The 13598-nt window shown below is 33.4% G+C and overlaps 2 protein-coding genes across 2 annotated transcripts in view; one reads left to right on the top strand and one right to left on the bottom strand.

Moving 5' to 3' along the window:
• Positions 1–744: 744 nt before the first annotated feature.
• Positions 745–8022, bottom strand: LOC117103120 (Golgi SNAP receptor complex member 1-like). Its single transcript, XM_033243617.1, has 7 exons — positions 7886–8022; positions 6955–7066; positions 5955–6042; positions 4048–4319; positions 3881–3910; positions 3586–3668; positions 745–3027 (listed from the first exon to the last, which is right to left on the bottom strand). Exons 1-7 carry the CDS (start codon positions 7908–7910, stop codon positions 2903–2905), a joined length of 735 nt encoding a protein of 244 aa, XP_033099508.1. The 5' UTR covers positions 7911–8022; the 3' UTR covers positions 745–2902.
• Positions 8023–8080: 58 nt separating this feature from the next.
• The window catches only part of LOC117103119 (G-protein coupled receptor 143-like), a 15542-nt gene continuing 10024 nt past the window's right edge, over positions 8081–13598 (top strand). The window contains exons 1-3 of the mRNA XM_033243616.1: positions 8081–8221; positions 11051–11540; positions 12619–12716. Of these exons, the coding sequence (XP_033099507.1) occupies positions 11300–11540; positions 12619–12716 (339 nt within the window). The 5' untranslated portion in view covers positions 8081–8221; positions 11051–11299. The remainder of the gene's footprint in view (positions 8222–11050; positions 11541–12618; positions 12717–13598) is intronic.

Raw genomic sequence — 13598 nt, 5'->3', positions numbered from 1 at the left:
CGCTGATGTATCTGCTGCCAAGTTATGGAATACTCCCCAGGGAGCTTGAGTTTGTGTTCCATAGGCGTTTAATCCAATGACTGGGGGTAAAATTGTGAAGCACTTAGAGGCCGTGGTGGCGTTAAATGCTATATAAATCTAACATATATTATTATCAAGAGGGAGCTTCTTTTTGAGATGGGCTTCTTCTCAAGATTAAGCACACTGGGATGAGGTTTTACAGTATGCCATTAATTGTATTCAAACAATTAGCAGTATGTAATTACAACCAATATTGGGATATTTTTAGCAACATTTACCAATTTGAAAGCATAATAAAGGTTCTTGGTGATAAATATGCAGGGCTGAGGTTTTACATTATGCCATTAAATGTATTCAAACAATTAGCAGTATGCAAATACAACCAATATTGGATATTTTTAGCAACACTGACAAATTTGAAAGCATAATAATTAAGGTGTTTGGTGATAGATATGCAGAGTATATGCACTTTAAAACTGATGTAAAATCATTTTCCTTAAATATTAGTCTTAACGTTGTTTGAAAAATCTACATCAGATGCCTACATTAGCTTATCTGTTGCAAATTCAGCCTGATAACCAGTGGTACTTTTAGGATATACATTAAGGGTGAACCTGCCTAGTGGGGGTTAATGGGTAGGGTCAAAGGAAAATTTTGGGTCAATTTAAGCTGTTATGTTTTTCATAGTTTTGAAATGAACAAAATACATACACAAATAAAATATATATTTCGAATCGCAATCCATTCAAGTACACATTTATTTTAATTTAAATGTATTCTCAAACTACTATATATATTTACATGTTGCACTTTCCAGAAAAAAATGAATCAAGACAAAATAACACAAATTATAATAAAAACTAAGAAGAAACATAACATGCTACTACATGTATTATATGTTACATCAAATATCAACATCACTGTACATATGTAAAAAGAAACATCTTATTTATTTACTATTATACGCTTGGATCTAAATTTTCAATATCATAATTGGTTTCTGTAAGTTATTTTAAAGGAATGTCAATCAGAGCAGGGACAAGAATACGCCCATGTTTAACATGGGACCTTTAGCAACAATATCTAAGGGGCGTGACTTAGCAGAGAAGTCCACTGAAATTGTGCAACAACGGTGGGTCTTTCTTATAGATTTGAATATACTATAATTTAAATTTAATAAATATGAGTACTTTTCTGTCACGGGGTTTTAAATTGACAATAATAAAAATAATAATAATAACAATAATAATAATAATGAGATGAATGATTAAAAGAAAATAATAGTCATTCATTTTTTAATATGCTGCGATCTCCCCATGAATCAAAATATTTACAGAGCATGCACACTGATATACTAACAGTGGGTTACCAATGAGGCAACAAATGAAATTTCATCAAAAACTGTATTTCTTAAAATTAGTACAGTTTATTAAAAATTATTATTCTTAAAATGACTGATTCTACAGGGTTTTAATTTTAAATGAAAATATTACCCAAGATTTTTTCCATAATTATATTAATCACTTAAACTACCAAAAATCATATGATATTACTAGAAGTTATATGTGACAAAATATTATGTTTATTATTAATTATACACTTAACCCTATCACCAACAACTCTCAATCTCTATTCATATACACTTCTTACATGAATACAGTTCTCTTTCATCCAGGGGTACCAACACTCCCGCAATCGAAATAGAACCTGCCGGGGGAATAACCCATCTCCCACAAATTCAATAAATAAGCATGCTTTACTACTGTATTACCCCTTTATTATCATGTGTCTTACGGTAGTCAGTGTCGATGGATATCACCATAAGCAGCAAAAAAAAATTAGATATGCTAAGAAAGGTGGTTTAAACCATTGAGTTTCAAATTCCTCACAGACCACGCCCGTACACAATTCAGCAATATGACACTGCAAGTTATGGGTTATTCTCCTACCTTTACCCTTTCCTTTAAAAAAAAAATCTATTTGATATTCTATTGCCATGTTCACATTGGGTTGGCTAATTTTGACGAGGAGGTGGACCTTATCTTAGGTAGATCATAGCGCTGTTCACACTTAGATTTAAATATGCAGTAAGTTTTATCAAAACCATGTGCAGAATACAATTCACCATGTGTAAATTGCTACCATTGCATGCATTCAAATTTCTGGACATAAAATAGGTGATAACCTTTTCTATAATGCTCAGGGAGGGAAACCAGCCTGGTTCACATGGATCAATTTTGACAAGGAGGTGGAGCTTATCTTGGCAAAATCATAGCGCTGTTCGTACTTAGGTTTAAATACACATAAAGTTTCATCAAGGCCATGTGCAAAATATAATTCACCGTGTAGTTTGCCAGCATAGCATGCATTTAAATTAAGACTTCTGGACACAAAATAGGTGATATCATTTTATATAATGCTCAGTGAGAGAAAAGAGCCAGGATATCTTTCCTAGGTACAATAACTACACAGGCTGGTCGCTCTGAATTTTTTGGCAAAGGGACTGTATACCTGGTTAGTTTGACCTAAAAAAGGTCTAACCTGGATAAGATTTTACATATACAGTTAAACTTGCCTAAGTCGACTCTGCCTAATTCAAATACTTCTAAGTCGCTCTTATTGTACATGCCCAATTGTTGTTTTGCATTAATTAACAATCTGTAAGTTGAATTTTTTCAAGTCAACTATTTCAAGTCAAGCTATTTTTCAATGCCATTTTGGATTAGGCAAGTTCAACTGTACCATCATTGTAACATCTCAGATTCAACCTCTTCTCCCATTTGTTCCCTCTCACCCCCACCCCACTTTTTTTTCTCTAATCTTATCCCATCTTCTTACAACTTAGTTCAACACCTTCATACAATTATATATCTGTTATCAGCTAATGAAAAGCATACAGGAGTAGTAATATAATGCAGGTGGCAATCACACTTCCTAATATGATGGAGTCTCTCCTCTTCCGTAAGTTTATCCTTTGAACGAGGCTATTAATAACAGGGAATCGGTCTGAAGAACATTATGGTTAAGGAAACCATCTAACAAAATGAGCAGTTAAAAAGATAGGAAATTTTGGAATTACCATTTTCAATAATAATCATTGATGAACTACACAATATTCTATGCTGAAAATATAATAACATAAAAAGATATAAATAACTTTGAAATGATTTGAATTTAAATTTTGGTATTACATTATGTTTTAGTAACTTCTAAACAATTTTTTTTTCTTGTTGGTGAATGAAAAGTATGAATAAATATATAAGATTAAAATATCCAACAAATATGCACTACGGTACAGCAGTTGCTAAAAATAAGATACATACTGTACAAGTAAATATAGAGATTGACATTACTAAAAATATAATAAATAAATAAATAATAAATAAAATAAATATAATAGAATGATGATAATAATATTGTTGTAGAACTGTTTTAACCATTAATAAACCACACACAATGGATGTTAACTTATGAATAATATTAATTAAAATAAAAATAATAAACATAATAATAATAAACAAGAACAATACCACAATTGTCATTTAACTTCATTTTAAAGGATACTGACCATGTTGGACATTGAACCGCTGATCTTGCGCAATGTGCTTCTTTGTGACATCAAGTTTTCTTTTGTTGCAATAGCAATACTGCAAAGTTAAATCCATCAATACATATGTGGTTTTTCAATCAACAGGAATTTATAGGGACGAAGATATCCATAGCAAAATGCAATTATGTTGATATATACTATACTAAGTTAATTTTTTTAATACTGGTAAAAAAAACACTGTACCTTAAACAAAAAACTACTTTTTCAATAAATTCCAATATATATTTTAAATTCCAAAGTGATACTTACTTAATTGTTTCATCCGTTATCCTATCTGAACTGAAAAAGGTAATTAAATGTAGATTTTGTTAATATATGATATAACAAGGTCAAGATAAAAAAAGAAGAAAATTTCTTGTTCTGTTGACCCAGTGTGTGCCAGGCTTCAACAAAAAAGTACAACATCTACAACTTACTTCCTTAAATGTTCATGTTCTTTGAGGTACATATCTGTCCTTCTATTCAACCCAGAAGAATTTTTATATGCATCGATTTCTCTTCGCACCGATCCTAGCAGATCCTCCCGTTCCCGACAGGCACTGATATTGCTTCTCGTTTTCTGGAATTCATGGGAATAATCCTGGAGGATGTCTCGATGCCGTTGTAGCGTGTGAAGGAGTGCTGCACTTGGGGCTAATGATGAAACGCTATTTGTGTATTCAGACATTCTATCATTAACTTCTGTTAACTAAAATAAACATTTTCAAAAGTAAAACAGTATCAAGTATCAAGGATAAAAAGATACTACAGGAAAAAAAAACTTTTGTTTCTAAAATAGGGCAAAGCAGAAAGAGTGTAAGGAGAATGGATGCTACTAAGATTAATGAAGAAGTAGGGAAAAGAGGATGTGTTTTCAAAAAGGGATTATAATTTATTTTTAAATATTATAAAAAAATTTAAAATGAAATTACATAACAAGGTGGTTGCATCAACTTAAAAAGCCATAACTGAAACACTGTAGTATCAAGTAAACACTATATTGAGTGGGTGTGAATTGTTTTTCTTTCTTAATCTGCAATCTACATATTTGGATTGATGAGTTCATGTCATATGCTGAGCTACAAACGACTTCCTGCTTTCTCTTTGTGGGCGAAAGTTAAACCTATTAAACTTTAACACTATATTAGTTGTAAAGGGGTGTGTGTATTATATGCTTTTATGTTATTTTTGGTTTGTTGAAATAAGTTTAAAAGCTGAGTTACAAACAACTTTCTAGTTACTGGATTTGAACGCAAGACCCTGGAATTGGAAACCAAGTTAAAGCTCCAATCCACTTTGCATTGAATTGTTATTCAAAAGCAAATTAATAAATCTACAACAGGGTAAAGGTAAAAATAGATTTAAATCTATAATAAGAGCAGCTCAGCTCAGTCGGTCCAAACCGGTGTGAGATTCAAGATTCAAAATTGTATTCATCCTGAGTAAAGAAATTTCATTTCTCGCATTGGAACAGTACAGTAGATAACTATATATGGTATATGGTAAAAGTGTTAAAATGACAGAACACAACAGCGAAAGAGCACCAAAAAAGCCAATGCTTTCACCTTTTAAAATTTAAGTTAAATTGCCTAATGCCCTGTGATAGGAAGGAGAGAAGATGGCGATTTGTGCAAGAGGCCGGTGGTCTAAACATCCGCTATGCTGAATTCTCTGTCCGGCAACTGTAGTATGCATTGGGTGAACTTACGTCTTCCAGAATACATTTGAACAGTTGCGATAAACGTTCCAGGTAGACAGAGTCCATCGACCTCTGGCTCTCGTCAACCATCTTCTCCACCCTCCTAATCACTCTACTGATCTTCTCTTTGTCGGTCAGTGTAGCATTACCACCCCACCCCGTGATACAGTATGTCCACACCCCACAGATAACATAATTATAAAAAATACACATAATTTCTTGTTGAACTTTGAAAGAATTCATCTTTCGCATACAGTAAAATCTAGAATTAATTGCGATGAACACTAGAGATCCTTTACTCCCCAATTCAGTTTCACCCACTCTTCCTTCTTGTGTTTTAGCTGGAGGGCTGAAATACAAGTTGCGATAGTTTTCGTCTTTCGAATGAAAAATTTAAGCTGTTGACCCCATGTGCAATATAAGCTCATGTTCACGTTAAATAATGCTGTACACTCTTCAAAGTGAGTAGGGGATTGTCTCCCACTGTATTGCCCAATTCACCACCACAAGGACCTTACTGGCAACAAGTCTTCAGGTTATCATTGGTGTGATTATATACTAACCAACAATACTCCTACTATTCCAACTCCTTTGAGAGAAAATGATGAAGGTTGTTATATTTTTTTTTTAGTTAACATGCCTTACCTTAGCAAGTAATTGTTCAATTTCCATAGACATTGTTTCAAACATTCTGTCGCTATTTGAGCCTCCAAGGAGAGGTGATGAATCCGAACTGTAAAGACATAAGCTTCATGTAATTAATAAAATACACATTATGTTACATGTAGTTTCTCTGATTGGCACAAATTTACAGTGATTCCTGATGATGACATAATTAATGTCAAAATATTGAATCCCAACACGATGGCGTGTATTTCAATACTTGGAGTATGTATTATACTTTCTTATCTGAGATTAATCAGTGGACCTTTCGGTTTACAGTTATACAGTATACAAATTGGATAATTTTGCTCTAAAGATAATTTTCACAAATTATAGGTATTAATTGTTATATGTATTAAATTAAAAATACTGCAGTTATTTAATTTGCTTTCATTGTGAAAAAAAGAGGATTAAGATGGTATGCAATCTTAAAATATTAAAAGAAAATGGGCCTAGATCATTGAAATTGAACAAATAAATTTTTTCGTGCAGTTTGAAATTTGGCAAATCTAAACAAACTGTGCATAACATACATGTGTACAAGTTAGTTATTGACAAATTGAAACACTGAGTTGATAGACTGTAATATCATGAATCATACTGTCGTCAACAATTTATGTGGAAGGGATCAAGGAATATTACTTTTTTATGCATTTCTTTTTTATACTGGGTAACCTGTTCAGTAGAAAGCCAGTGTTCTCCCACAAAGCTACCAAAAAACTATAATACTGTTCTATGAAATACAGCATGATAATTTAAAAGCATGTCATTTGAGTATATCGCCTGTTGTACTACATAAACGAGATCTACACATTTTTGAAGTTTTTACATGATTTTATTAAGTGAGATAAATGAAATCGGTGCTCCACAGATTCAAAACAGGAAATATTTCATAGCAACATGAGGGTCTGTTCTGGCCCAATTGGAGAGATAAATTATCCTGACAGGTTTATTCACTGAAAATGCTTTTTTCCTGCTGTACCTGTTGTAATCATGGTCATTTTTTTGTGAACTGTAACTTGTTCCGAGCTTGCTGAATGAAACCAACTTTAGGTCCAACTCATTCTCTAATTGACGAGCTTGCTTTCGAAGATCTGTGAAATGAAACAGTTATCAAAGCACTGACTGAGCGGTTCATCTCTCATTACTAGCCAACTTATTATCTGATAGCTACAGTTAGGTAGGCCAAGGATGGGTATGCACAGGTCTTGAGGCCGAAGCGAAAACAAACATTAATTCATGTTCATTTCTTACAAAAATATGCTGTGGATAATTTTGCAAAGATTTTTACACAAATCCAAATTGTTGATTGCTGGGGCCCCCAAAAAAAAAAAAAATTATTGATCGGTCCCCATTCGGATATATCTAGATTCGCCCCTGTTTGGACTCATTACCTTAAAATGTACTGCCCAGGCATGTCATAACAACGTCCACACAGCCAAAAAATATCACCATCAATCATATACAATAAAATGTTCAGGAAAATAACAATGTGTAATAATTATAATATTAATATTCAGATAGTAGGTAGGCCCCAGCCTACCCTAGGCCTACTAAGTAGTTGAAATCTGAATCTCATAGGTTGGTCTTGTTTGTAGGCCTGACCATAACTCAGGCTTGTACAGCAGACAGCCTAGGCCCTAGGCATAAATAATCACTTAGGCCTTTAAAGGGCGATAGTACGGTCTAATATGGTGGTAATTCACTTCCACGTCATCCCGGACCGTACGTGCCGAGGCCTAGCTAGGCCTAGGCAAACATAGGGTTGTCAATCAAAACTCTCTCCATGACTAAATAAATATGCCATGCTAAAGTCGGAGATTACAATAGTACGTAGTTTACAGTTTAAATGTTACACCACTTCTTAATATTAGTTCATCTACATTAACAATAGCATTTTGGAGACGATTTACCTTCCCATTTATTACCGTGCGCCATTACTAACTTATTTCTCGCCGTCGTACTTAGCGCCCTCAATTGTTTGTTGACAAAATCTCGGAGAAATCGACGTGACGACGTTAGTTCGTACTCTGCGGTTTATAATCAAGGAAGTGATCATACTTTGATTGTGTTTATCTGCTCTCCCATTCAATGGCCTTCAATATAAACAAACGAATCCTCTTCACTACTCGTGATCAATTTTATGGACACATGTGAAAAAATTCGCGCACCAGAATAAAGTCAGCTCCAGCTCCATTCAAGTAACATTTCTAACAGATTTGAGTACAGTGTAGGTCACAGGGGTTACAGTAAGTATCGTCTCATCTATTTTTACATTTGCGGTATGTAAAGTACACTGTCTGTATAATTTAACAAAAAAGGCCTACTCTAATTAGGCTCACGATCTTGGTATTCGTATATACCAGTGCAGATCAGAGGATTGCTTTACTGAAATAAATAGTTATTCAAATTGCAAATATATGAATTATTAATTAAGAAATGATTTACTTGCAGGCCCGTAGGCCTTTGCCACTGGACCACCAAATTTCAAAAAGTCCACTTTTTAAAACCTATTAGAAAGTATAATACATACTCCAAGTATTGAAATACACGCCATCGTGTTGGGATTCAATATTTCGACATTAATTATGTCATCATCAGGAATGAAAAAATTATCCATATTAGCATAAGAGACAGCAGTAGGCCTATGTATACATTTAGGTTCATTTAATTTCTTAAGTACATTGTTAACAACTTTTAAAGGGTACCCATTCCAAGACATAAACTTCCTGATGTTACTAAGCTCTGTTTGAAGTTTATCAGGAGTAAACCTATTAATTTCACTAAATCGCGAAATGCTATAGTATGCATTATATTTTTTTGCCCGCTCTTCTACCCATTGATTTTTAATAATGTGCTACCAAATATGTTGGAAATTATCAGCTCCAGTGATTGTAGGCCTACAGATGTAAAGGACATGAAAAATTACAATTTCACAGTGGAGGATTCAAGGGGAGAACCCCCTAAAATTATAAAAGAAATGGAGAAAAAAGAAAAATCATAATTAAAGAGTGCCATTTCTGGCCACTTTGAGGTACCATAATCATAAATTTTCCCCAACCATGGTGGGGCTGAGGTGGTATTGACCATCTGTCTGTGCAAGTTTTTCCCTTTTTTTTTTTCCCTATTTCTCCTGCTTTAGGTCCCTAGACAATACTCAAATGAATGAAAATTTAAATAGGATATTACAAATTATGGATTTTAGAAATCCATTAAAAAAGACCCTCAAAATGCTAATTTGTCGTAAGGTCCACTTCGGTTGCAAAACACACCTCCCCATCGAAAATCCTGCCTACGGGCCTGACTTGTATATTAAACTGATCCATTTGATCAAAAATGGACTGTGCATAACTGAAAAAGATTTTTTTTTCATGAAAAGTATATTTTAAATTATAATTATCATTACAGTAATACAGTCTCTCTGTTGTTCTTATGATGGTTTCCAAATTTAACTGTGTATTTGATTATTCTTGATATACACTTGTATATAGAGTACAACAGTTGTTTCGTCACAGTACCAGGTGGCGAGCTCTGGACGTTGGTTACCGTTCAGTGTGCCTGAATGACTTCATCATAATCTTAATGGTTTAGAATAGGCTTTCTGAAATAGGCATTTTAAAACCTAATAATTTACCATCAAAATGCACTAAAAACACGAAAAGCTCGCATTGTATTAGTTATCGAACACACATTTAATCATCAATTAACATTTACAAAGAAAAAATAAGATACAACTTTTTAATAATTACCTTAGAAATTGGGATCAATGGTTTGTGAAAAGAGAAAATGGCGTTGGTTGGACGCATTTTGTGTCGCCGATAACAATGGGGTAGTATCATGTGGTATCGTGATGTAACACTATAGTACTTTATACTGTATAAATAGTTTATGTTCTTTGATGTTGACTTTTGTCAAAAAAGATTGATTGATTGATACGTCAATACCTTTATAACTTTTGTTGATCATGTAATGAGTGATATAAATTGAGATGCATGGTCTTCTATAGCTTTTTAACTGATTCCAAATAAAACAGCAGTACTCAAACTATGGGTCGGCATTGATTCTGATTAAAATACTAATGAATGGGATTTACCTTTGACATTTCCTGTGGACAGCTGATTTGAATATGAGCTGTCCTTGAACAACAGAAGGACAGCCCAATTATTACCTGTGTACTTTACTAGTGTGTCAATTGAGTAATCACGTGGCAGTTAAAACAGACAGTAAAAATATTGGGCAATATCATTTTAGATGTCCACAGTAATGTGACCAGTAGCAGAACCAGGGGCCCATATGGAAAATAAGGGTACTCACACTTTTCCCACTCTGCCCCCTATGCATTCCTGTCACCTGCCAAACTCTTTTGACTTTGTGTGGAACCATTTATAAGAGATTAAAATGGGTAAAACTCTGGATATTCGACTTAAAAAATAGATAAAGGAAACCCCTGTCCTTCCCTTCAGACCATTAGTAGTCCTACACCCCTAGATCCACTCTCCCTGTTCTAGATGTGTCAGGTTGGTGTTTGGGGATGTGTATAAAATGTGTTGTATTAAAAATTAACATTTTTAATATAAAGTTAAATAGTATTTTCATATATCTGTGCTATGTTTGTAAGTGAGAACTTAATGATGCTGGTCTACTGAAATGTACATGAAATAATTAAACTCTATCAGCTGGAAAATTGCGCGAACAGCAGTCGGAGGCATTGACCATTACCCTGGAGGCATTTAAAAAAATATATATATTATTTTTAAAAAAATATTTTTTTTTTACACATCACAATTTAATGCATACCGGTAATTAAATTTGATATTTATGCTTGCTCCAAACCACTAAATATACTACTGTACTATACTACTATTTAGATAATAGTGTAAAAATGTTACTTGTTTGTGCTGGAGGCATTTGATCAAGATAAATTTCATGGTCGTAGACACAAAAATATTTTTTCCAGGCCTGCTGGTCACTTTGTTTAGTGTTATTAATCTATAATTATGTTATAGTATAATTGACAGTTAAAAAAAACTATTAATTGTCTGTACTGTAGAGCTTATCTCAATTGCTTTTACTTTCAGAAGAAGAAAACTATACCAATCCCCAAGTCTGAGGCTGTGACTCGAGCTACTGTATAGTGACTTGTAACATGCTATTCCATTGGCCAGACCACCAGAGAGTGGAACAAGGGGAAAAAAATCAAACATTTCAGTAATTAACTTTATTAATGAGAGAAAAGAGATCTAAATCAAAAGGAATTTCTATTTGATGTGTTAGAAATTCAAACTTCTTTTTATCAAATACAAGACTTAAAGTTTTAACTGTAAAAAATGGCATCACCAACTTTGGAGTTGATCTGTTGCAGAAACAGATCTTTTTCAAATCAATTTGAAAAGGTTGAGCATACTTACCAAATTACAGCAACTGTGTCTTCGGTCTTGAGCATTGCTGGAGCTACGTACACTCTGTTGCCTAGAAGAGTCGGCGGCATTTTTCGCAGACGAATGATAGAAGGCAGGCAGCATTCCATCATACAGTTATTAGCTTTTGCGGATTTAATGGCATGTTTTGGTAAGTAGTTATGGCTCTTTTTATGAAGTGTTCTTTACGATACGATACAATGAACTTTATTGCAATTTTTATCATATAAAAAAACAATTCAAATTGAAGTTTAACGAAAGGAAGCATACAAGTAAATTTTGAATCCATTCTACATCTAATCAATAATGTTAGTAATTAATAGTTTATCTTACAAAAGGAAAAGCATACCTAATTATTTGGTTATTCAAAGGAACTTCAAATTTATAAAGTTCTACTTTTCCCAATTCAATTCAATTCCTTCTTTATTCCACAAATTTCACAAAGAAATATACATACACCTTTTTATAAGAACACATTTTATAAGAATGCTGAGGCTGAAATTGCTTAAAAATTAAGAACAAAATAAGAACAAAATTGAGGCTGAGGTAAAATATCAAATGAGGTTTTTATGGAAAAAAACCGTAAATAAATCCCAAGAAATCAGGCTAGTCGCATAGAGTAAAGTATTAATTAAGGTTTAAAAGGGTTATATCAACATTATATCTACGCCATTAATGTCATCAAATGTTCTACCATGGAATGACACAAAATACTCGGTTAAGCTTGTGATGAAGTTTTCTCCTCAAGCCAGCCAATTTCATACAGTCCCCGTATATTTGTGCCAGCAATAAGCTCATTGATTGTACGGTACGGCGTAAAATAACAGCAAAATAAGAACATTTTGAGCCTAAAATTGGCCAAATAATAAGAACACTGAGCCTAGGCAAAAAAAAGGGTATTAAATTTCATTTTCTTTTCATATGTGAAATGGGAATGTTATAAATGCTTTAAATTAATATAATTAGGAAGAAATGTACATATCTTATTTTTGGAGATTTAAAGGCAGAAGTTGGTGTAATGAAAATAAAGAAAAACTTTTATTCTTTTCTGAAATTTCCATAGTTTCATGGCAGCAGGTTTGCTAATTTGGTGGGGGGGGGGGGTGCTCCCCACACACCCCCTACTGTAGACACGCCACTGATTTCATGTATGTACTAGTTATAATAATTTGGGTTTTTTGTTAGATTAATATTTTTTTTTTTTAAATACTATTTACTTTTTTTTACAGGCATAATTTGCTTTGAGGTTTTCTTGCTTTGTAAAGGAAATCACCTTACAAATGATGATGACAATGACTCCGACCGTGGTTTATGTTTGTTTTTCACAGTAAGTGTTGAAAACTTACAATGTTACTCAATTTATCTCATAAATATGTGCCCACTATTTTTTTTTGATTGAAGTTTAAAATCTGCTATGCTAGTATGGAGAAAAGCATGTGATGCAAACTACATGATTAGATAGGTAACCAGCAAACAGAAATGATAACAAAGTAACAACTTAAAAAAAACAATGGGATCTTGTTGAATATAAGTTTAGAGTTATATATAAATATCATTTAGTGTGTAAAGAAAGTTCACTAGATAGAAAGATTTTTACAATGATCACATGAAATTTATGGAAGATTTTTATTTATCAATCTAGAAATCAGCTTAAATTTATCTAAAGCCTCAATCGCACTGGATTTATTTCAGTAAAAGTAACAGTCTTGTCGGTAAGTTTGACCAAAAAAATCCAGTGCGGATAGTCCCGCTCGGTTAACTTGACTGTCGCCACCGGTTAGTTTTCGGGAGTGAAATTTACTCAGGAATTCCTACCGAGCTACTTTGACCGGCCTGGAAAATCCAATGCGAACAGCCACAGGTCGGTTAAATTAACCGAATCCCGAGCCTCATTGTTCATTGGATGACCTTTATCGCTCTGTGAAGCACTGGCGCATGCGTATAACTAGTTGACCTGCTTCTTCTCATTGTTTTGGTTTATTGATGTGCATTTCGATTTTCGCGCAAATTTTATACTATACTGTGCTGTATTGATCGTACAAATATATCGTACTATTTGACTAGTTGATCACAAACCATTATTTTCTAACGTGTTACTTTCTCTTAAATAGTAGTATGGCATGGAATGACATTTTTCTTGATTTTTTAGGCCTTGCTAGGCCTGAAATATCGGAAGGAGAAATTCTAGGCTCTCATGATGTTGGCCTAG

This window comes from Anneissia japonica, unplaced genomic scaffold (genome assembly GCF_011630105.1).
Source record: "Anneissia japonica isolate Jap-2015-1 unplaced genomic scaffold, ASM1163010v1 scaffold287948_len850469_cov200, whole genome shotgun sequence".
NCBI classification, from domain to species: domain Eukaryota; kingdom Metazoa; phylum Echinodermata; class Crinoidea; order Comatulida; family Comatulidae; genus Anneissia; species Anneissia japonica.
This window is presented reverse-complemented; position numbering and strand designations above follow the sequence as displayed.

Coding starts and splice junctions, on each gene's coding strand:
- LOC117103120 (XM_033243617.1), bottom strand. CDS start 7,910: ATGGCGCACGGTAATAAATGGGAAG. Junction 6,043..6,954: donor AATGACCATGATTACAACAG/GTACAGCAGGAA, acceptor ATGTCTTTACAG/TTCGGATTCATCACCTCTCC. Junction 4,320..5,954: donor TTGAACAATTACTTGCTAAG/GTAAGGCATGTT, acceptor TGTTTATTTTAG/TTAACAGAAGTTAATGATAG.